The following is a 25,702-nucleotide window of genomic DNA, read 5'->3' as shown; positions in this document are numbered from 1 at the left end:
TGTAACATTCACTCCAGAAGCTCCTGTTGGTGGATCATCACTGGATGTGGCCCCTTGGGCAGTGATCAGCCATACCTCCTTTTGACATTAGTCAGAACTCTTACCATTCCATCTTGCTATGGTGCCACAAATAACTTTTCTTGAAGAGGGCTAGAAGAAGTCCTTTACTTCCTGTTTAACATAGCTTTCCTCAATCCAGTGATCTCCAGAAGTTTTGGACTACAGCTCCTTTAATCCCAGCCAGTATGATTAACACATCTAGTACAAGTTTTTTTTATGCTTTGTTCCTAGTTTTTGAAAGTGTGACCTTTTTCTTGTGCCAGGTGACAATGAGTTGGGCAACTGTTGCCTTTGCTGACTAAAGTGGTCTTCCTGATCCAAAAGATACTTTCTGTACTCTTTACATAAGAAGCTGGGTTTTCCACACAGAATCCTCTCTCCATGTGGGAGACTTGTAATTTTGAAAGTGGATCTTGAAGAACCAGGTCTCAAATAAATGGCACTCTGAACATTAAATATCTGACTACCAGTTCATGATTACTTTGCAGAAAATACAACTCATATTTCATGGGTTTAATTCTCATTCTATACAGTAATAGAATTCCACAACTAAAATGATACAACTAGTTTTAGGCCTATCAATACAAACCACTTGGACTAAATTTGAACATATTCACACATACAATATGTTGCATAATCCTATTTTCATTTTATCTTCTGCTAGAAAGTTTTTTTCTTGCATTTTATTGCCTCTGTAATTTTATTCTAATTATTGTATGTTGTTTTAAGAGTGCATATTGAGCTCTGCTTCTGTGAGCTACTTCAAGAGCATGTGCTAATAGAAGTATGTCTGCAGTATACACAGTCCTTGGGTTAAGGACAAGTTCTTTCCCTGAGATCGTCTTTAAGTTGAATATGTAAGTTGGGTTGCTTATATTAAAAAGCATATAAACACTTAATCATATATACTAAAAGATTTTAAACACAATAAAGCATTTTAATAATGATACAATAATAATAAACTACACCTACTGAAGAGGGAGAGAATCTGATAGTTGAATGGCTAAAACCTAATGCTTTTCCAATGACAGATGGCATTTCACCTTTCTCTGTTCACTTTATTATATCCACTTTAGTGTGGATTGTGATTTTTTTTCTTTTCTTCAATGCATTACCTTACTTGCATCAGATTTATGCTTTGGAGGCATGGTTACAAACCAAATATTGTACAATTTACAGTAGGAAACAATCATTCATAAGTAGGGGGTTGTTCTTGGCTTGGCTTGTCATTATGTGTGGAATATAGCATGATACTTTCCAATAGAAAAAAGCAGCATGCTACTTTCCAACAGGAAGCAATGGGGAAGATATTAAGTACACTAGCTTCAAAGTTTAATTTTAGGGGCAGTTTGAGAGCATGTCAGGAGAACAAGTGGGCTTAGTGCCCTTTGAACCCATGGCCTCCCCTGGCATGCTCTAGGAAAACTCGGATCCCATGGAAACCTTCATCCTATGGAATGTCTTGCTGAAAGACTGAGGAGACTTCTGCCCATGGACCTCTGTCTGTGCCCACAGAACAACAGAATATTTAATAGAGTTGGAAGGGGCCATGAAGGCCATCAGATCCAACCCCCTGCAGTCCAAAAGGGATGGTAGTGATCCAAAACATCCTGTGACCCCTCTGCTTGTTAATTTTAATAAATTAAAATGCTTAATCAGTGCAATGCAATAATCAATTTCTGTTAAGTGGAATAAATACTTTATTTTTTCTTAAAAACAATCTAGTACAGAAAGCAAACACCATGTTGTAAGCCGCCCCGAGGTTTCGGCAAGGGGCGGCATAGAAATGTTATAATAATAATAATAATAATAATAATAATAATAATAATTTAGGAGAATATGTCATATTTCACACTTATACCATCCCTACCAACAATGTTTGCTACTTGCAACAACTCAAAACGAAAGTATATTTACTTTGCTTTTCTAAGAATGATTGTTTGGATAATATACATCATTATGTAAATTTAACTGATCATGGCTTGGGACCATAATACCTGACAATTCACCTCTTCCAACCAAAATGTACCTGGACAGTATGCTAAACCTGAAGCCTTCCTCTGAATGAAACCTTCAAGGCAGGCATGGCTGGTAGAGACCAAGAGGAAGGTCTTCCCTGTGGTAGCCCCCAAATTATAAAATGATCTCCCCATTGAGGTCTTGGTGTCAACTTTACTATTGTTTTAGTGTCAGATTAAGACACTCTTAAGATTCTCTTTGCTGAAGCATTTACCAACTCCAAACAGCACATGGGAGTGAGGACTTTGCCAGCATATTTGTAAAGAGGTCCAGCAGTATGAACTGCTTTTAGTTTTAAAAAGTAGTTCTAAATTTTAATGTAATTTTATGATGCTTTTATTAATTTTATATTGTGTTTATTGTTATTCACCACCTAGAGAGCTTCGGCTATTGGACAGCCTAGAAAAAAATAAAAAATTGAAATCCATATAATTACTTAACTAGGTTTCACTTTGTTCCAGCCCTAATATTAATGCAGCCTAAGGCACAAAACAAAACGACTAAGCAAAACGACTACACTTAAGAAAGCAGTGTGTATGTTAGCTAGGTCAACAAAGATTTTGCATGTCTGCATTCATGTGCAAACACAAAACACAATTTTTGAGTATGAAACCCCCTCCATCCAATATGTAACCCACGGGGTTAACGGCTCGATTCTGTGTATGCTTTCTAGAAATAGCATCCACCTCCCCAGAATTCAAGGGGACGAACATCGAGTTCGAAGCGTTTGTAGGACTGCCCTTTAAGTGCGTGACCCACAAAAACCGACTAACAGCTCCTTGCTGATGCTATCACAATCCTCCTTGCGGAGTTTCCTCATCGAAACTAGAAGAAAGGATTAGGCAGTTTTTCTCTGGACAGCAGCTTTTGTGGAAGTGTCCTTGCATTACAGCAACGGAAAACAGAAGTTGGCCTTCTTACGCTTCTCCCTTCCTTCCGCACGGACGACGTCTGTCGCTCACCTGGATACACCTGAGCTCACCTGAGCCTGCGCGGGCGCCGCCTTCTCGAGCTCCCCCGCGCCCTTCTCGCCTCCCTGCCCCGCCTGCGCCTGGCTGCGCAGGCGCACTACCATACGCCCGGCAAGACTCCTGGGGCTCGACGCTGTCATGGCGGCAGTGAGCAGCGGCAGCAACTGCTAAACAGGCTGGAAGCAATGGAAGAGCTCATTGCGGGGGCTGCGGAGTGAGGTAGCTGCACAAAAAACTTCAGGCTCCTTCCTTAAGGCTGCAGCTCCTCCCCTGTCCTCTCCCCACCCGAAGCAGTCAACGCCAAGCTGGGGCTGGTGGTGGAGGGAAGCACCGGAGACGCCTCTCACCCCTAGTATCCGCCTGGTTTTGCAAGCGGAGGCTTCTCCTCTAACGGCCCCTGTGCGCGGCAGAGGGAGACGCAGCGCTGGGCGAGTACGAACTTCCTCGCTGGCCTCACTTTGTCCTTGCACCTGTGACTGTGCGCGTGAGCGAGGGGGAAGGAGCGGGAGACGCGCTTGCTCGCTTGCTGAAATACAAGGACAGCAGCGGGAGACACTGCAGAAATAGCCGGCTAAGGGGGAGGTGCGCCCCCCCCCCCCAACACCTCCTGTTTAAATTCCCTTTAGGAACCTGGCTCTGTTGCTAGCAAGTTCAACGCTCGACCAAGGATAGAGCAGGGAGCTGCTTACCTGCATGATGGAGTTGTACCTGCCCTTATTTCCTTGGAAGCAGGGTGGGGGGTGGGGAAGGGTGTGTGCGCAGAGAGAATGGAGAGCAGCTTTAAGAATAAGTAGCCACTCAGTTTCTAAAACAATAAATGTATGCATATTCCTATGTATTACTTTTATTATTTATTATTGTTATTGTTTGTATGGATTTTTTTCAGAATAAAAAACTACTGCCCAAATCTTGGTACTGAGGAGGAAAACAAACAATTCTCAGGGCTCAGGAGAACTCCTGATTGTGTTCAAGGCACTTCGGAAGATCCAGACAAGGCACTCAGCTCCCTGTTTCTGGAGTGCTGGAAGTGAACTAGCTATGGCTAGTGAAGACAAACAGGTTTCCTCTCCTCAGCCAACAGGTGATGATGGAGGAGGGGGAAGTGGTGCTGGGCAGGGAAAAGAAGGAAACACGGCTGAAATGGAGAGCAGGCTGCAGCCTTTGAATCCAGGAATCCCTATCCGTGGCATCAGGATGAAATTTGCTGTTCTGGCAGGACTGGTGGAAGTTGGTGAAGTATCCAACAGAGATATTGTAGAAACTGTGTTTAATCTGGTAAGTTGATCACCTTTCAAACTCTCTTAATTGTAGGAAGAACATGTGATGAAACATAAAGGGAGTAATTGTAAGTTCTCGTCATGGCCATGTTACTTCAGCCGTATAGTCAAATTACAAATATGCCTGCCTATTTGTCACAAGGCAGTGAGTCTATTAAACTGTTTTCCCGGAAGGGATCCTTTCTCAGTTCAGAAGCTTAACTCTAAGGTGTCTTTTTCTGTCATGGTTCTTTTCCTTCTTGTGTTTTCTTTGTTTTATTCCAAGCTATAGTCTCTCCTGAGGAACTTTCCTGGTATTTGCAACTTTCTAGTAGTGTATTCGGAATTCTTACATTCTACAGACTTGTCTTAGTTTTAAATATATATGCTGATATATCTTTGAGATGCTGGTATAATTTCAGGCTAAAGCAGCAGCTGGAGTATCCCCCCTAAGTGCATAACTGCTGGTGCAGCATTCAAAGACTAATATAACATTGATTCTGCAAAAGTGTCCTTATATTCTTTAACTATAAACATTTTAAGTCAGTTTTCAGTAACCTTAGCCATGCAATTAAGTATTTGCAGATATTTTTGACAACTCTGGAGTGCAGCTAAGAACTTTGAGTGTTATCTTGTGGGCAGCAAACTTCCTATTAGTGAAGCTTGTAGTAAAAGACTGGATAAATTGACAAATGTGACAACTGAGTAGACTTTGTGGATTACTGACATTAAAGTAACATACCATAATACTGTGTTAGGCTTGTTCACACTGGAGATGCATGCACAAACACGCGTGCTAGAAGACGAGATTGATCTGTCTAAAGCATAGACAGGGATAGATGACTTAATCCAAATCTTAAGCTATCTTTAAAAAGTGGAATGGAGATTACTAAAGCACTGTGCGTGTGTGTGTGTGTGTGTGTGTATACACCATGGGTGTAAATCTCCATAAATTAAATTTCTGATCCTTTATCTAAGAATTTAAATAGTTTTTATGAACCATTTGAACTCCTGATGCATGTCCTGAATTGGCACAAATGTGATTGGCTATATAATTTGGTAAGTTCTCCCCTTAAAGGTTACAACATGAACCATCACAAAGTCAAACTAGAGTTCTATTTATTAATTATATTTATAGCATATAAATGCCTTTTTTTCCTTTCAAGGAACTCAAGGTGGCTTAAACAATCCTCTTCCTTTTAACTTTATCCTCACCACAACCCTGTGAGTTAGGTTAGGGAGAGACTGGCCTAAAGTCACCTAATGAGCTTTGTGGCCAAGTGCAGTTTTTATGCAACTTGAAGCTGAATAAAATATTACAGGTTTTATCCATCTCAAGATTGGAAATGTCTTATTCAGGAGGAAACAAATTGCTCCTACATTATATTTAGTAAAACCTGTGGTTAAAGAAGCTAAAATAGAGAAGAGGGAAGTCTTTTTTTCATGTGCTTGTAATTATGTTCATAATTATTCTTTACTCTGAAGTGCTACTTAGGAGTTATACATCTGCATACATCTATTCAGTTCTTTCTTATGATTCAAAGTTGTTCAACTCTAATCAGTTGCAAATATAGCTAACCACTGGTTAGATTTGAGTTCATAACAATATGTAGGTGCAGATTCTTCCAGAGTAACTGTGACCTAGGCCTACTAAAGCATAAACAGAAAATGATTACCTTGGGTTAAATGCTACAAAAACATATGTAATAGACCTAGGCCTGTTGGACTGAAAGAAAAAAAACAACAACTTTGTTTGCTTGTTTTTCCTGGAGCAGAAGAAGAAAAGGAGAGAGATGAATCACTCAAATGCTCTGATCAAGAAGCAACAGGCAATAATGTTCTATGTTACAAACATGTAACAATTTTTGAAATCTCTAAAGGAGTGCAGCTTCTGTACAAAGCATTGCAAATTATTATCCAAAGAAGCTCTCCTGCGCTATCCCAATATTGTTCTAGTTTGTAGTAAACTAGCAACTATAAAATCAGATTGTATTAAAACAATTTTCATAGAATAAGGGTCAAAACTGAAATGTAAATATTGTATATTCTATAGGATGCATGAATATATACCTCTTATGGACATATGAAGCTGAGTTTGGCCACTGATTTATCTCAGCTTTCCTCAGGCTGGAATCTTTCAAATGAAATTCCCACTAATTCTGGCTAACTCTGCTAGTGGCAGTGGATGATGGGAAGTATAGTTGCTAACATTCAGAGAGGCCCTGACTGGAAATTAGTTTCCAGTGCTTTAGTCAGAGCTTTTTCCCAGCCTGCCACTTTATATCCTTATAATGTGACCTTTAGGCTTCCTGCAAGGCACACAATCTTTCATTGACCAATGCCCCCCTCTCTGTGAAGGGAAGTAGGTAGGTAGGAATGAGAACTATATGTCATCTTTGTATAAGCAAACAATAAGCAAATCTCAAGAGTTGATATCCTTTATTGTAATCTATTTATGTCCAAATATGTAAAGATCCAGTAAGAATAAATTATGGGTTATACTTGTCTTCCTAATTTTCCTGCGCCTGTCCCATAACATTATACAACTATTTGCAGGTGCAATCATATGCTTGCTTAGACCAAAAAGCCTTAACTTGCTAGCATATTTCAACCAGGGAGCCTGACCAAACATACTAGGATTGTAGCCTAAACTGCATCAAATCAATAGAAAGATCCTGAAAGTGTGTGATACTACAAGCCTATGAATGTTTACTTAACAGGAAGCTCCATTGAACATAACGCTTACTTCTAGGATCAGAGCTTTAGTATAGCATAATGACTATGTATGTCATTATAATGACTTTCATTCATAAGCATGAACGAAGAAGTCTCCTGTTCATCCTGGAACAGGCTCAACTTAAGACACAGTTAAGCTCTATCCCAGGGATGTTCATACTTGTTACTTGCTTTTTTGAAGAAATGTGAAGTGTTATAATTTAGGATAGTGTGCAGTGGGAGCGATGCTTTTCACATAACCATCATCCTGATTGGCCTTAGTGCCCAATCAGCCCACAGGTTCTAACTCATTGTGCCTCACTCCAAAGAGTTAAGCGTTTCCTCTTGCACCTCTCCTGCCAGTGATGACAAGCATTTTGCTAATAGCTAGTAAATGCATTTTGAACAGTATCTCTTTGCCCTTAATCATAATTGTGTGTGGGGCGGCGGCGGCGGGGGAGCTGAGTGTGTGTGTGAGAGAGCGAATGAATGAATATCTAGGGAGTTCTGGCAACATCACTTGTTGTTTGAGTCATGTTACAAGTAATAGAAAAGCAAGACTTGTGGCAGACAAAAGTGTGACTCTGACATTTAAGCTTTATTTTCCTCAGTATTAAGGTATTGCTATGCAATTTCTCTGTCCTTTTTAAAGTTAGATGTATCTTTATTTGATGTCATTTTTCTTTTTCCAAAGCAAGTTCATTGTTACAAACCTTTCTTAACTAGTGTTTGGAAAGTGAAATTAGATAAAGTTGACTTTTGCATTCTTAAATCATTATATTACAATGATTTATTATAAATTATTATAAAGTAAGAGATCTTGAGTCTTAGTCCAAATTGTTATAAAGCAACAAAGAATTTTTGGTTCTTAGAAAAGAAGGGATGCAGATATTAATATTGGCGATTTTTTAAGAGAAGGCATATATCTTTAATTGGCTACAAAATGCTGGAAGGGGCACACAGGTTTTGGCAGGAAAGAATAACAAAGTTGGCATGTTGCACTTAACATGACTACATAATTAGTGTTCTGCAATTTTATTTGTTCTTTTCTCAGCATCACTTCCCCTTGAAGCATAACTTCTCATTATTCAAGTATTCTTTGAAAGAATAGCAGACACAATCTCTGCTTTGGCTTTTTGCACAAAACTTCATTACTACCTAATGTGAATTAATGTGCAAAGGAAACTTTGAGCAAGAATTTCTATCTCATACTTGTCAGGTGGTGTAAGATGCTTGTGAGGTCTTAAACACAGTTTGGTTATGACATTGCTGGGCTCATGGTGGTTTCACTGTGGGATGCAGTAGTGCCATACTGCATTGTGAATGAAAGTTTCTGGTAAATGTTTTTGCAGAGTTTTTACTGCATACCCTAGCATGCAGGATGTGGAATATAATGACACAGTTATAATTAAAAGATTTCCACAGTGTAACTTTGGTTGCAGTTGGTTTCAACTTCTGCCACTTCTCTTAGCCTACTTGCTTTGCATCACAATAATGGTGTATTGTAACAGAAAAACCCTTATTACTTTTAAAAAATGTTCTCCATAAAGCTATGCATCCAATACCCAACCATAAGATCTCTTCGTACCAACCTTGCGTGTGTGTGTGTGTGTGTGTGTGTGTGTTGGGGGGGATATCTTGTTTGTTTTGGTCTTTTATGAACCACCTCTGGATTTGTTCAAAGTGAGAAACCATATATAAATATCCTTAATAAATAATACTTATATAAATATAAGATGCCTTTATAAGGCAGGCTTACATAATGTATCAATTTAAGAACATGTGGACTAATAAGTAATTACTATAAGTTCGTCTGAAGTCAACTACCCAAAGGGCATGTCAAATGCAGGAGAAGGAACTCTCATTTTACCCTTTCCATATCTTAATGGCCCATCTGTACCTTTGAAGTGGTTAACCCTGTAGGTCTATACACTTTCCAGTGTTATTAGAATGTCAGTTAGATTGTATTGTCTGGTCATCAGGGCAGTCATGTACAGATCCACTTAGAAATAAGTACTTCTGAGTTCAGTGAGATTTACTCTGATGTAAGTGTGCATAGGATTGCAGTTTAAGTGAAGTGTCGCCTCAGAACAAATAATGTAATAATCCACCCATCCACGAGTGTCTTAACATTGGCTGATCCTAGATAAGAAATGTAAATTAATTCAGCTGCTGAAATGGGGAAGCACACTTTCAAGCTAGATCCTTCTACTCTCCCTTCCCATATAATTTCCCTTGAAAGGAATCCTTTGCACCTATTAAAAACTGTTAGGCATGGACAGAATTTCCTAGAGAAATGACAATAATAATCCTCAGCTTCTGGGACCAGCCAAGCACGGCAAGTCCAAGTCTGGCTGGAAATAGCAGAAAATGTCTGTAACTTTTATTTAAGTTGCTTAGTCAAGAGCTTTAGACTTGTGTAGTATTGCAAGATCAATAGTACATAGATGTGGCTAACTATTCTGACCTTAGAACCAGCTGGTAGAGAAGGTTGGTCAGGACATAGTGTGCCTTGAGAAACTGCAGAGATCAAATTACCAGAAACAATATTTCCCCTCAAGAACCTCTCTGTAAGCTCTTGCTAGGAGCAGGTTAGCACGGTATGTAGATTCTTCATTAAAAGAGGATGTGATGGTGGTAACAACAGCTCTGTAAATTTTTGGTGTGATCCAGAGCTCACATTTTTATGTCTGTCTAAAAAAGGTGGACAGCCTCTTCAGGTTCCATGGTGGTAGTTAGTCAAGAATAATATAGGAGTTAAGAGAGCATGGTAGCGCTACAGAAGGAATCGATAAAGTGGAAAAGCTTATCAGCCTGACTAGTCGTGAAGTCATCAGATGGGATGTATCTGGTGCTTCTGCAGGAACCTATGGCTTAGTTAGTCTCTACTGGATTAGAGACTTGATTGTAGTAACCCCCTTTCTTAGGAATGCTCTGTCTTTGAAGGCAAGACAGGTACAACAATTGTGTTACTTTCAGTGCCTGCTGAAAAAATACTATTTGAATAAGTCTTCCTCAATTGACCAGCCACATTTTTATTAACTTCTTTAATTAAAAAAAACCTTTTAATATAATGATATAATCCTTCATCCTCTGTTGCTCAATACTCTGGAATCCATTTAGATGTGGAGTGTTATATAAATATTGTAAATAAATAAAGTAGATACTTGGGTGATTTACCAAGTGTTTCCAACTCTCAGTTGTTTATAGTAGCAATGAATAGATCTAAATTAGGCAGTTGAAATTTAAATGTTACTGCAGAACAGAGATTCTATTTCTGTGTGCAGGCCATCTCAATGTATGTTTTGTAGAATTTCATAGGTAAATGGCTCTTCCCCTGAGCCACCATTTTGCATTTGGCTCCAGTTGGTGGACCTTGGGGTTCAAACAGATAAAAAGATCTTGGAAGTCTGAACTTTTCTCTCTTCTGTACTTTAGAACATATTCCTGAATACAGAATTCTAAATACTATACAATACTCTGGTCATATGACATAAGCAACATAGAGTGTTCCAGATGTTTTGGACTTCAGCTTGCATAGCCCCTGTCCCTGGCTATAGGAGCTGAGGTTAAAAGAGCCATCTAAAGTTTCTGGAGTATATCAGCTCGTAGAAGTTTCTCAGACACAGACGTGGTGGGCATGGCTCTTGAACCAATGATGCATCATCAGCAGAGGAAGGTGGCCCAGTTAGAGGTAGACATGCAGAGAGGACTGTGCCCATTTTTGGAAGGCCCCTCCTGAAGGGATGGAGGCCAGGCATGTTCATAAGGACAGTTCCTGGAAATGAATGCTAGATTGGGTTCATTGAACCATCCTGTGCATGCTCAAAGATTCATTCTAGCTGTTTGTGCATCTGAAAAATATTTTGGTCAATAAAGAATGTTCTGCTAGAAGGCTGTGGCTTTCTATCTGAGAAGAGAGGGACCAGAGCTCTTGACACTGTCAAGCAGCATCCCTGCAGTTGCTCCTCCTTTTTACCATTTGCAATATCTTTGTTTCAAACTGTATCCCCCCAGTACTATTCCATAACACTGAGCCTCTAATGCTGGGATAGGGAAACTGTTTCAGCCATACCTCCTTTTGGTAGTATGAACTGAGAGACTGATGGTCTCCCTGCAAAAACTGGACTGGGCCCACCCAACTTTGTTTCATATATATACACACGTGTATGACATTCACCCTTTTACAGATACCATAACCTGCTTCCCAAATGCACACACACACTCCCATTCAGCACCACCTCCATTAATACTTACATGGGCTGATAAACTGAAGTCAATTCAGACAAGACTGAGAAACTGTTAGTGGGTGTTTCTTCTAACCTGATAGAGCATGTTAAGCCTGTTTAGAATGTGGTTGCATTCCTTTGATGGATCAGGTTCATAGCTTGGGGTTTCTACTGGAGTCCTCTTTGTCACTTAAGGCTCAGGTGGCCTCAATAGCGTAAACTGTCTTGTAGTAGCTTCAGCTGGAGGCCCAGCCATACTGCTCTCTGGATTGTGTTAAGTTGGCTTCGGGATTCTATGCTCTGATAACCTTCAGGTTAGATGATTCCTGTGTATACTATGTGGGACTTCCCTTGAAGACAATTTGGAATGTGCAGCTTGTACAGAATGTAGCAACCAGACTGATAGTAAAGACTGAAATTCTGAGAATATAATACCAATTCTGGCTTGCATCCACCAAGGAGTTTCCAGGTGCTGGTTTTGGCCTATAAACTTTAATACAGCTCAGGCCTGCAATAACAGATGGGGAATATGTCCTGGTATGAGCCTGCCAGTAGCCTGTGATCAGAATCTGAGGCCCTCCTGTAGGGACTTGCAACAAAGCAGAAAGATTTAGTAGTAGCTCTCTGAATGTGGAATGCTGTACCCACTGAGGTCTTCTGGGCCAACATTTTCATTTTTAGCACCGGTTATTTGATATTTTCTCAAACCGTTTAAATGTACATACTTTGCTTCTTTAACACTTTAGACAGCAAACATATGAATCCTGGCTTCTGGGGATACCAAATATAGGAAAAGGTATCTTGCTTTGGATTCAGGATTTTACACCTTAAAACAGGTGTATGTGTCCCTGAACCTTGACAATCACAGCCTTTATGCAAGAGCATGGCATTTAACTGATAAACTCTGGCCTTTTATTGAAATTGCTCTAATGACTGGGCATGTTATTAGAATGATTGTTTTCTCTGCCATATGTTCTTCTAGTCATGCTTGGTACAGTGTGTGATAGTTTTCCTTGGATCAGGACCATGGCAGTTAGGGAAGGGTAGCTAAACCAGTTCTACCCCCACCCCAATTCCTGCCCCCAAATTCCACATGCACACATGGTGGGAGGAGAGATAGTAAAAAAGGGAATACTTTCCACCACTAAGCAAGTTTTTATTAATTAATGACCAACATTAAGGTGTAAGGTAGAAATAGCTTGGTGGACATATGTTTAGAAAAATGTATGAACCTAGGGTTAATAAACCTCCTCAGTATTTGCCATCTTCTCAAAGGTATGATTCAGATCTGAGCTTATTTAGATTGAAAGGTATATATTTAAGTCTTTTCTGGGCTTTCATTTTAAAGGAATGCTTAGTAACAGACATAACTAAAACTATGAATTACTTTATGGGACAAGTAACTATTAGGTATGAGGCAATCTTCAAAAAATGTAATTTGCAACTATGTGTGAATCTTGGGACTGTGGTAGAAACATAGAAACAGAGTGATTCATAAGGGCCATCTAGTCTGACCCCTGCCTCCACCCAGCTCCACTCACAACATGCCTACCATGTACCTGTCTAAGGTAGGTTCTTAGAGGAAATTCTCTAGGTCGTTGTATCTGTGAGCTGAATAATCTGTTCAGGGTTGAATTGGAAACATGTAAAGTAGATGAAATCTTTCCTTTTGAGGTATAAAGACTAGTTGCTAGAAGCATTTTGCAATGGGCTATTTGGATCTGAGAATCTTTGGTACTGCTCTGTTATAATATGAAGAAATGGTTTGTATCCCATGTAAAATGTTATTTGATGATCTGAGAGTATATTTTAATAACAATGAAAAATGGATCAAAATATTTTCCTCTTACTAATTTTTATTGGTACAAAACTAAAATTGAGTCCACCTTAAAATAATATTTGGTTTGAAATGTGTTAATTAGCTATAAATAACTGGCATTTGGAAATGCTCATCAAAGGCCAAATCTGGAACAGTAGAAAGATCTTGTAGAAGTGGGAAGCTGAAGCTTCATTAAAAGAAAATTGCTAGATCATTTCAGGGGTCAGTCTGAATGGTGAGCTCTAGTGAAGTGGGATGTATTTCCTTACTAGAAACCTGTTAAATGTTTAACCCAGTAGTTGAGTGACGGTTCTCTGCCCTCCACCATTATGTCTCTGGAAGCTGTTCTCCCTCCCTCCTCATTCATGTGTTGGGGCATATCTGCAGAGTCTGTTCAATATGTGCAGGGTCTTTGTATAATCTAGAAGCCTAATTGCACAAAGGATGTGTGACAGGAAGGAGTTAGCCAGTTGCAATATCCAACTTCAGATTTGTGTATCTACCTTTACTTAATCCTGTTGCTGTTAAACTACAAACCTAATTTTTAAAAAGTGAGAATTTTGACTGCAGCTTCAGAGCTTTTGTAGACTGGTGTTTCTCTTTAAAAACAAAAAAACTGCCTGCTCCCCACATTTTTAGAATGAAGCCACCATCAGCCCTTCAAGATATCACAGTTCCTTACTGAATAAAACTTTGTTAAGTATTTTTTCCTGCTGAGTTAACTAAACTTTTAAGTGGGTATTAAGTGAAGAAAGCCAGGTAGGACCAGGACAATCACTTTATATTGAATGAATGTGTTCATAGCTGTCATTATGCAGTAGCTTCTGGGTCACTGGTGGATACACCTCTAGCTCTGGGTATCCTAGTTCTGTCACTTCAGTCTATGTATTGTGTGCATGATAAAGTAATGCTGGTTTGAGCTAGGTTAGGTTTCTGGTATGAATTACAGTGGGCTGGATAAAAGCCCCAGGTTCTGTAATGACTTATGCCTGCAGACACACACTATCAGGGAAAGGAATGAGGTATCCTGCCAAAACAATGGTGAATCTTTAAAAGATTCTAGAAACATTTATGAAAAGTCAAAGTGTCCTTTTGTTGAGTCCAGCGGACCCAGTCTGGGCCACAGGCTACTCCACAGCAGCTTGTTGCCATATGATGCCCTCCAACTGCCTTGGACTACAAGTTTTAGCATTCCAAACTACTGGCCATGCTGGTTGGCACTGATGGCAGTTGAAATCCATACCATGTGGAGGACATTAGGATGTAGAAGGCTGTTGTGGGCTGTGAGTGCTTGCTTATGCATGAGTGTGTCTTCAGGAACATGTATAGGAAATGATACTAAGCTTATGACTGGAGCCCACCTTTTAAAGAAATGAATTGTGTTTTAGTTATAAAACTTCATAATAAACAATTCTAGGCTTTTATATTTCTTCATCTGTATTCATAATACTTGTTTCTTTGCAGTTTTGTCCTGCTTGCCTGCTTTTTTTACTCCCATCTTCATACCTTGTATCATCTTGTCCTCTACACTGGTTTAAAGCCTTCTGCTTTTGGGGAGTAGTCACAAAAGCCTCCCTCCCTCAAAACCCATTTTTTCCAGTCAGACTACCTTAATTCAATTTTGTGCTGTTTTACTGCTTTTAAGAGTTTCTTATACTGTGCTACATGTTGATGCTTCTGAAGCATCCCATCTTGTCCATCTGGGAAACTTGGATGGTTGTGCGCCGACAAAATTCAAGTGAAAACAGTGCCCCTGATAAAAACAAGGCAGTATCTTCATTCTCAGGGATATCCTGAGGTTTGTATAAATAGAGAAAAATATTTCAAAAAACCAGGAGGAGGCAGCTTCCCCCAACTAGCCTGCCAAAATACCCTGTTCATTGAAGGCTGATCATGCTCAGTAACTATGTTGGAATCAAAAGCATTTTTAAGCAATGGAATAGCCTGCTGGAGAGAACTGGCAGGTTGGAATTCTGAGCAAGATCATTCTTAGTAATAGAAACATGCTTTTGTCCCCCAGACCAGAATGCTCAGGGTGATCTAGATATGGGAAATGAAATCCGGGAAGCCTCTAATAAAGGCAGTACTGTAATAATTGGGGACTTCAACTACCTACCCATCGACTGGATAAATGCATGTTCCAGTTCTGACAGGTTAAATTTCTCGATGTCATAAATAACCGTGCCCTAAAACAGAACCAACCAGAAGCGAGGTAGTTTTTGATTTAGTCCTAGGTGAGGTTACCCAGGACATAGTACAGGTGTAAATGTTGTTTATGCATTAGATAACAGAGAACACACTGGTATGATATTCCGTATCATACCATATTTCTTTCTTCAAAAGAAGAAACTTCTCAAAAATGAGGGAAGTGGTGAGAATCAAGAAGTTTAAATAGCTTCAAAGCTTCTGGAGATTGCTCAGAAACAGTATAATATAAGCACATATAATGTGCATACTGCAAGTGAGAAAAGGTAGCACAAAGTTCAGGAAATTGCCAGCATGGTTAATGCATGGAGTTAAGGAAGCTATTAAACTGAAAGTCAGAAAGTCACCCAGTCCGGATGGTGTTCAAAGAACTCAGGCATGAAATCTCTGGTCGTCTTACCAAAATATTTAACATACCCCTATAATTAGCCTTCGTACAAGAGGTTTGGAGAATAGCCATATTTAAAAAAAAAGGGAAGTGGGATGGGAAATTTGCAAACGGAAATCTTGTCTCACTGACCAGTTGAAGTTCTTTGAAACTATCAGTAAGTGCACAGACAGGGGCGATGCAGTAGAGGTTCTTTACCTGAAGTTCCAAAAGGCTTTTGGCAAAGTGCCCCTCAAAGGCTCCTGCGCAAGCTAAGAAGTCATGAACAAAAAGGTTGTTGTGGGGGGCGGGAGTCCTCTTATTCATGAGTAACTTTTTAAAGAACAGAAGGCAACTTCTCCCAACGGAGACATGTCACTGGTAGAATCTCATAGGGTTCTCTATTAGGACCAGTGCTAATGAACCTCTTCATAAATGATCTGGAATTAGGAGTAGGTAGTGAAGTGGTCAAGTTTGCTGATGACACTCAAGTTTTTAGGGTGGTTAAAACAAAAGGGATTGTGAGGAGCTCTGAAGGGATCTCTCCAAGGTGGGAGAATGGGCATCAAAATGGGAAATGCAGTCAATATATAAGCAAGTGTAAAGTAATGCATATTGGGCCAAAATCCCAGCTTCAGGTATACACTGAGAGATCCGAGCTAGCACCCCCATGTTGAGCAGCTTGGGCAGGAAGAGATCTTGCACCCATCCTGCTTGAAGGGTCCTATGGGCATTTGGTGTGTATGGAGTGCTGGACTAGATGGCCCTTTGGTCTGATCCAGCATGGTTTTTCTTAAGTTCCTATTCCTATTAGGGGAGAATACATTGGAATATTATGTTTCAATGCTTATTTGTTTAATATGGATGTTATATGGTGCCTTGCACACTGTAGGCACTAAAATATTTAACAGAATGGAAAGACAAATTAATATAAGAATAAATGGCAATTAACCAGCACAGACAAGGCATGTATTCCTTGCTGTAGTGTTACTCTCTATTTTTAGAAGCAAGTCATAATGAGACAATGCCGCTTGTAAAAAATCAAAAGAAATAGCAAATAGAGTAGGACAGCCTTTCAAACTACATTTGTTTCTCACAGCCTATGAAAGCAAAGGATGTGATGCTGCTTAAAAACTTTATGAACATAACAAGATTATATGCTTCCTTGTGTTGATGGTGATGTGATGTTAAAATGTTAAGAGGTAACAGTATAATTTTAGCCAAGTTAATAAAGGATGGAAAGATGTACAGAGATGTGAGAATATTTATTTATTTTGTGATCGGGAAAGTTTTGAACTTATTGATATGCTTATATGCTTCATTATGAAAGCCATTCACTTGAAAATCAAGGATAGTCTAAGTATGCTTGATCCTATGCTTGCTTAGGCAGAAAAACATCAGAACTCCCATCATGCTGAAGCAGCCATGCTGCCTGGGGACTACAGTGAGCTGTGGGTCTCTTCTCTGTATACACATGCATGCATAGGATTGTGCTTTTCATAAACCTTTGACTGAAGCCATGCTATCATGATATTTTGTGACTATCGTTTTGTACTGTTGTATAGTTTTCCTGGGAAGTTCTTATTTCAGTGAGGGAAGTTGGGTTCTGATCATTCTGAATACAGTATCTGAGGGATAAACAATGTGGCACTTGCAGACACCAGTGTACCCCCAGATGCATTGGTTGGTGCATGCCAAGGTGCCCTGCCACTCGAACAAAAAAGCATATTTCTCACTGGCAGCTGGGACTGCTTCAAAGCAAAGTGTGGGCTTCTAGCTGCTGCCATTCTCATTTCCTGTTAATATTTCTGGGTTACATGGTAGAGTTCAGAAACATTCTTAGTTTACTGTAGGCTACTGCATTCCTTAGCAGACCTGGTCATCAAGAAAATGATGTAGGGGAGGATTAAAAGGAACTTCTGTCACTTCTATATGGTAATCTGTGTGTGTGGAAAGGCAGGGCAGGAAGGGCAGCAGCAAGGGCAGCTGGAACTGGAAAGCCAGCAGGTATGGAGGGTGGAGTGAGAACAGCAGGAAGTCAGCAGGAGCTGAAAAGGCCTGCTGAGAATGTTTGGGGAAGATGTGTGGTTGAAGATGTGTGGTTGAACTGATGAAAGAGGGCTGCCTGGTTAGCTACCTGCTGGCTTTCCTGTTTTCTCCATTATTATTGGTTAGGCTATGACCATGTCTATCCATTTTTCTACCTGTATTGAAACCTTTATACAAGGGGTCTTCAAAAAATTTGTGTGCTTTTATATTTTATAAGTGTGTGTGTGTGTGAGTGTGTGTGTTTATTTAAAATATTTTTACCCTGTCCTATATGAAAAATGTCCCAGGATGGCTGGGACAGCAAAAAAAATATTTTTTTTGTGTTACTTTTGAGTAGACATGGATAGAATTGCAGTGTAAAATACTGAATGGTTGAACTGGAACAGGTAGGGAATTAATCTTGTTTTTCTGGTGCATTATAGTTCTTAAAGCTAAATGTAATTGTGTTTAGGATGTACTAATAAACAACTTGAAGAATATACTCCAGACAAATAAAAAATATTTATACTGACACTTTTTGTCAGTATATTTTTTCCTTGTAGGAATACTTTAATTTTTGCTACTATTAAAATATACAATTTCAGTTTTTTAAAGGTAACAGTGCAGCTGAAGTTTCTCTTTGTCTTCAGCTAGAGCTGTGAATGTCATTTTGAGATCCCCACTCAATTCTGTAGTCAATCCAGTTATGTTGAATTGCATTAAGATCACTGTTCATTTCCTATTGAGATAGCTCATGTTGGAGGCATTTTTCTTTCCCTATGCTGTTGATAGAACCAAATTTTTGCAAAAGTATTTGAATACCAATAGGTCAGAGTAGATCATGTGACCTGCTCTATATAAATGGGTCTTGGTCATTTTATAAATAACCAGTATACTTAGAGTAGCCTATTAAAAATATACTGTCCTTGAAACAAATATTCCAAATTCTTATTCCATCTCGACTTTTTCTTGGATATACATTCTTGTTATGCTATGTGTAGAAGTTATAGGACTGTATAAGACCTGTTTCCAGGCTACTGTGTCTACTAGACTAGAATTCTGAGGAAGTGCTGTGGGTGTTATCATATAAAGTCTGCCATGGATACGGGTGTCCATTCCTGAAATACTTCTGTGGTGGGAGATGAAGCCAGAACTTTGTCTTTGTTTGGTTGTGCATATGACTTCCCCTTTAAACTAAAAAAAAAAAAAAAGGAGACATGGTTTTCCAGTGAATTTTGACTTTCGGTGCCCTTGGGTATTATATCCCAGACTTAAAATAACGCCATAATACAGGGGATGCAGGTGGTGCAGTGGTTTAAACTGCTGTGCTGGTTGATCGAAAGGTCTCCGGTTCGAATCTGTACAACAGGGTGAGTTCCCGTTGCTCCGTCCCAGCTCCTGTCAACTTTGCAGTTCAAAAGCATGCAAATGCAGGTAGATAAAAAGGTACCACGTCGGTGGGAAGGTAACAGCATTCTGTGCACTTCAGTGTTTAGTCATGCCGGCCACACGACCACGGAGACTGTCTGCAGACAAACGCTGGCTCGCTTGGGTAGGAAACGGAGATGAGCACCGCCCCCTAGAGTCAGGCATGACTGGACATAACGTCAAGGGGAAGCCTTTACAAGGTTAGAGCAATTTGTTCAGGATGTGGAAATTTGATAGAGGAGTTCTTCACTTGCCTACCTAGTCTAACTTCTTCTAATAGTTTCGGTAGAGAGTTTTTACATGCAGTGAGAGTCTAATGTATGAAAACATTTGAATTCTACTGAAATGAGTAAGTACTCTTATCACATTTTGGTACAAGCAATTATTCTCAAGATCAGGATGCTTATTCCTGTTTGGACTACAACTTATGGATTCTTTGCAAAGTCCTTGCTGATTTGTAAATCTTCAATATATACCTGTTGATATGTGGAATCTTTGATCAGAAGTATGTTTAAAATACAATTTGACTTGGAGCTTTTCTTTGAGCTCCAAGTCCACACAAAAACTATATATCTCACTGTGTTGTGTCGCTGAATATCCTTGCATTTTATCTTTCCTACTTTTCTCTCTAACACAGTGACCATGAGACTGTCACTCTGCCCCTTCTTGAGCATTTTGAAAATAGTTCTTACTAGCCTGCTGGGCATCCTGTGAAGAAAAGCACTGAATGTTATCATTTGCTAACTATCACTCTGTTTGCTGATGATTGCCAATTTAGTACACATTGGAGTTTGTTGGAGTCTCATGATGATTTTGGCTAGCTTATTCCTGCGGGAACATTTAGCATCCCCTGGGATATTGCAGCTGAGATCCAGGGTACATACTGTCTTTGAGCACTGTCTGGGCTTCCCTTTGAGGAAAGGGAAGCCCAGGAAGACATGGGCAGGGATGGTGAACAAAGCAGCAGCTGGGAATGATGGGAAAAGGCCCAGATCTCAGGAGGAATATAGAAGCCTCAGAGAGGTCCCTGCACAGGTCCTGTGAAACCACCACCTGGTTCATGTATGTCTTCCCTAAAGGACTTTTGGGGCCTTGAATCCCCCTTTCTGTTGAGTAGCAGTAGTTGCTTTTGTCCCCTCTGCCCTTGTGTTTTTTGTGTCTTTTTTCGTTTTCATTCTCTTATACTTTCTCATTAACTTCTTTGATAACTAAACTTTATATTTGGTAAGGGATCAGGGTTCTAGTCCTTCATATAGTCCTCCATTGACATGTCTTTATATAGTGTGGCATCTTACCAGTTGAATATTAAGTTGCTATTGGGCATCCTTTCTGGAGTTCCTGTTATATTTTTAAATTCAAAACCAACAGACCTTTGGAAGCATATCGCTTCTTATCATACTAGTCTTGTTTAGATTTATCTAAATAGGTTTTAAAACTTTTGTTTATAGCATTCTGATCTGTTTACTAGCAGGTTTCACTAGATACATGCAATAGTATACTATTGTATCAGTTTTTAGCTTGCCATTTGGACATGAACTTGAAACTCGAATGATATTGAATATCAAGTTGGACTGAAGGTCTCACACTTGTAAAGATTTTTTTTTTTTTTTAAAGACACTGGTTAGAATTAAAGGCCATCAACGCTTTAAAATACTCAGCACATTTTAGTCTGCCATGGAATGCTTATGCTGGAGAAGCATATTGAGGGCCCATCTTCTCCAGCATTCTGTCTTCTGTACTTTTCCAGTATTGCTCAGTCACGATGGGGGAGGTGACAGACAGGGCAAGAAAAAGCTAGTCAGTGCCTAAATTAACTAAAATGACTAGTTTTGGGGAAACTAGTAGCAATGATAGGTTGTAAGGGGTGGGTTAGAGATCTATGCAAAAGTCAAGCCCCTGTCCCAGCACTTCAGAGAGGTTGTGCTGCAGAAGGAAGCATCACTCTTATCTCCAGCCACTGCTTAGAGATAATAGTGTGGGTATCCTCCAGAACAAGACAGAGGCTGCCTTACTTTGTCACTGTGAATGCGCCATTCTGTGTTTTGCATGGAAAAAGTGGAAGTCCTTTTTCCATGCAGAGTCAGAAGCAAGTGTTTACATGCCTCTTTCTGCATGTGGAAGTGATTTCTGGACCTTGCTTTGCACTGAAAAGTAGATCCATGCTATGGGGGGGGGGGCGCTTTGTTGGCAGGGACAGCTCAATCCCCTTGATATACAGTCCTTGAGAGATGAGCCTGAAAGTAGTTAATCTGCCCTCCCTGAAGTGCTGGAGCAGTTACAGGCTCTTCTGTATGGTGAATCCAGATTACAGTATATCTGGATCTGGAACAGTAAATAGGAATAGTCCAGTGACTATTTTGCCTCTAAGTTTTCCCTTTATCTCTGCCTCGTAGGGAGAAGGGCATTTTTTCTTTAAGGAAAATATCCTTTAGCACTTCTGTTCACTTAAGCGAAAATAGATTCAGTCAGTCATTAGTGTTAGAGAAATAATTTTAAATCTTTGAGCATTTCAAGATATCAATGTGTGAATTACGCAGCAGTTCTGTCTGGGAGTTTGCTGGCTAAAGCCAGATCTTTGCAAGCAGACCATAACAGTACTTTCATTAGTGTACAGAAATGCGACAACTCTACCAAATTATGCTGTTTAGGTCATTTTATGGAATTGCAGAAGCAATAATTTTAACCCACATTTTGTGGTAGATAGGTCTACCACAGCATTACATTGTTTGTTTTTGGAAGTCTGTATTTGGTTCTAAGCAGGCAGAACAAATTTGTGATAGATATGGGCATCAAATTAGTATTTCCCCTCCCATTTCATAGCAGCAGTCACAAAGGTTTGACACCATCATGCCTATATAAGTGATACTGCTCAAAACTGATCTGAAGATGGTAGAAAGAGGTAATTGGTGCCTCTGTCAAGTGTGGATGCTACATGTTCTACCCACCCTTCTCTTCCAAGCTGTAAAATCATGATAGCTATATGGGAATGCCATAGAATATGTATATATTTAAGACAGTATATATTTGCCATATACGCCACATTTAGAATCAGACACTGTGTCCAAACCGATGAACACTGTTGCCCTGATTCCTGCATTTTCTGTGCTGTTCTTCAGGCAGCAGGGGTTGCAGGATGTAGTAAGGTGTTGGAACACAGCTCTGCGGGCCAAGTGACTTGCCCTGCATTTTCTAAGCTGGCCTGCTCACATAATTTTAAGGAAGATTCAGATGAATTGGAGGCATAAAAGCAGAGACTGAGGAGTTATCTGCCAGGGATTCTTTAAATGAGATTCCTGCACTGAGCAGGGTTGGCCTTGATTGCCCAAATGGTCTCATGAAACTCAAAAGTTTTACAGAACTGACAATACTTCTGAATGTTGATACACTTTTGCACAAAGGCATTCATCCCACTATTGATCTCCCCCTTTGCTTTTGTCCCCAAATTCATTTCTCCGTACAATTTCTCCTCTGTGCCCCCCCCCCCCCAGAGAAAGTAACTGGCTCTTTACCTCACACAATCAACTCTGGATATCTGTCCCTCTTTGTGGATAAAGACCCTTGATGCAACAACCTGCCTCTCTTACAGGCCCCACCTCCTCCTCAAAGGAGTGAGGAAATAGAAATTTGCAGAGCAACCATATTTGCCCTCCTGCCCCTTGAGATCAGTGGCAGAGGCCCTCCTCCAGGAACCCTCCGTGAAAGATATTAGGAGGGTGAGTACCCGGAGGAGGGCTTTCTCTGCGGTGGTGCCCCATTTATGGAATGCGCTCCCCAGAGAGGTCCGCCTGGCGCCGTTGTTATTGTTTTTCGGTGCCAGGCCAAGACCTTTTTATTTAAACAATATTTTAATAATTGTTGTTGTTATTTATTGTTTTTAAAATATTTAGCCAGGATGTATCCAGATTTTATATGCATTTATTTGTATGAGTATTTATTTATATGTTGGAAGCAGTCCTGAGGCTTATGTGAATGGGACGGCATACAAAAATTCCAAACAAACAAACAAACAAATAAAACCAACTGCCACCTGCTATGAATTCTCCTGCCTGTAACATTCATTTCTGCATGGCACATTTTTGAGGTGGGTGGAGCTGAAGGCAAAAAGTGTAGGGCAAAAATGTGAGTAAGACTTGGGAGAGGCATTCCACACTTTTATAACAGAAGAACAGCATAAAAACTGGGAAGCAACCAGTTTGTGGTTTGTGAAAAGTGGGTGGGGAATGGGAACCCTGGCAGGCCTTAGTTTGGCTCCTGGGAACTAAGGCTCTGTCAGGCCCTTTCCAATAACAGAAAATGCTTGGGTATTTATTAATGATGCTGTGACTTGGTTAGGTGGTTTGCTTGCAGTTGTGGCAAATGAGCTAACTGAGAATTGTTGTTTGATTATTGAAGCCCGGATAGTGAACTCAACAAACCACTGAAGTTAGTCTCAGAGGTACATTTGTTGTTCTTTGCCTATTTGCAGCAAAAATTATTTCAAAGAAGAATAGAACAGGATCAGAATAGAAACAAACTGGCTAAATAGAGGGAACTATTTTCTATCTGGGAACAAGTGTGCTGTTTCAAAATAAAAATGCCACCTGGGGTTGTCAGCAAGTCATAATGGGGGTCACAAATAAAATGCAATGTAATATATGCAAATAATCTCAGCTCTTTCAAGTTCAATTTTTAAAACACAATTTCCAACAGCGATGTGAATTTTTAAAAAATGTTTGTGAAACAGAATAGAAGGAATCCTTGGATGTTATAAGTATCTTAATTTTATGCTGAATGCTATTGAAACATGTAAAAATAAATGGTATTTTTAGGCAGGGGAAGGATTAGGCTTCTACAGGGGGTACGCTTGAATGAAACATAGTTTAAAAATAGTTTTCCAAAAGCCAGAGTGAGGTATTCTCATCCTCACATATTTCATAATCTTTACATTAAACCTTCAAAATAAGATAGAATAAAAAGTTTGTTTTTGGTGTCAGCCTTAAAGTGCAGTGTTTTCTTATTTGTGACCGACTCAGTTTGACTGTGTACCTAGGACATAGAGCTAGTTATATGAACTGCTTGGTATGAACATGGTAGCTGGTGCTGGAACAGTTTGCTCTGTCTTGATGTAGTATCTTAGGGATGGGATGGATTTTTTCCCTGGCTGTGGTCTTTCAGTTTGGGAATCATTAAATGCTTCAGCTCCCTTCTACCTCTTTCCTTCCACGCTGTTCTAGACAGTTCCTGCAAATTTCAGAGCAGGATAAAGGGGCAGTGGGAGTCTGTCGGGTAGGCAACACTTCTCCCACTTTTCACCAGTAGGATTGCTCCAGTGGATCCAAAGGAGCCTTTCCATTTATGTGAAGCAGGGTCGAGACTCATCTTGTTGGTTTAAGGGAAAAAAGTAGGTGTTCCCTTGGGGCTTGTTGAGTACTGTTTTACCTCCAATGTGAAAAAAGCAAGATTTAAAAGCATGTTATCTAATTATGCTGTCAGTCTTGACCTTGGTAGAAATAGCAGTTTTGAATTTTTATTGATATACAATGGGGGGTTTAGCCCATTGTGAATACTTGGCATGATAATTGGACAAGGGGGTGTTTTACTTGTAACTATTTTCTGACTTGTAACAACGATAAACAAAGCCTCATCAAAATTGATTTGACTGTCTTGTCGCCCAGCATCTGATTTCAATTAACCATTTTCAGAGTAGTCTTTTTCATGTTCTCTGTGACTTTCAACTCCTTTGCTGTTTTTCTGTTACAATCATGTAGGCCCAGACAAGACATCTTGTCAATAAATTGTTCAGCTTGTTGTAATGAACTAGCTTGTAGTTATCAAAGACCTACTTAAACAGCTTAATTGTTCACAACTCTTTATGCTAGAATGCTGCTACAAAAATGAGAGACGGGTGCATAACATGACACAGAAACTAACTGCCTTTTCTAATTACTTCTCTGCTTTAGTCTGAATAGACCAATGATTTCCCAGTAAATCAGGTCGGCTTTGAACTGTGTATTAGTCTCCTGCTAACCTTCTCTCTTCTTCACCTCCCTGCTTCTGATCAAAGGTAGGCTTTACACCCTTTGGTTCCTAATTTTCTTAAAAGGTCTGCATTACACACCTCATAGGGAAGTTGTTTTTCCCCTACCAAAATATATCCAGCTACCCAGGGAAATTTCAGTTCTGCTTTCTTTGTGGTGTACTTACATATAATTTTTATTTTTAAATGGGAGTTCATTTCACAAAGCATAATGATGGCTGCCAATTTGAAAGCCTTTAAAGGGGATTGGACATGAAGGATTGGTATCAATGGGTACTATTCCTGCTGGCTATATGTCCCTTCCAGTATCAGAGGCAGTGTATACCAGTTGCTGGGAAACTTGGTCAGGAGGGTACTATTGCACTCATGTCCTCCTTTGGTGTCCTGTGGCCACTGGTTGGCCATGGTGTGAACAGACTGCAGGAATAGATGGACTATTGATCTGAACCAGCATGGCTTCTTTTATATTCTTATGTAAGCTTTATTCTGTACATGCATACAAATTGTGACTTCTTCAGTAACTACATATTTCACCTTTTGTACAGGTTGACTCAAGCATTTTCATTCTTCTCCTTATTCAAAAAAGGTG

The 25,702-nt window shown here is 39.8% G+C and overlaps 1 protein-coding gene across 11 annotated transcripts in view; it reads left to right on the top strand.

The window, feature by feature from the left end:
- Positions 1–25,702, top strand: part of LRBA (LPS responsive beige-like anchor protein) — a 435,651-nt gene that overhangs the window by 18,693 nt on the left and 391,256 nt on the right. For 8 of the 11 annotated variants that reach the window (XM_044430947.1, XM_044430950.1, XM_044430949.1 and 5 more), the window contains 3 exons: positions 790–917; positions 2,753–3,269; positions 3,937–4,325. In XM_044430947.1, coding sequence (XP_044286882.1) covers positions 4,089–4,325 — 237 coding nt within the window. In that variant the 5' untranslated portion in view covers positions 790–917; positions 2,753–3,269; positions 3,937–4,088. Of the gene's footprint in view, positions 1–789; positions 918–2,752; positions 3,270–3,563; positions 3,633–3,739; positions 3,755–3,936; positions 4,326–25,702 lie in introns of those variants that run through there. The other 3 variants (XM_044430953.1, XM_044430954.1, XM_044430955.1) reach the window with 3 other exon arrangements.

Source organism: Varanus komodoensis, unplaced genomic scaffold (genome assembly GCF_004798865.1).
Source record: "Varanus komodoensis strain SLA01 unplaced genomic scaffold, ASM479886v1 scaffold21, whole genome shotgun sequence".
NCBI lineage: Eukaryota > Metazoa > Chordata > Lepidosauria > Squamata > Varanidae > Varanus > Varanus komodoensis.
The sequence above is the reverse complement of the archived record's forward strand: the minus strand, read 5'-3'. Positions and strand labels throughout refer to the sequence as shown.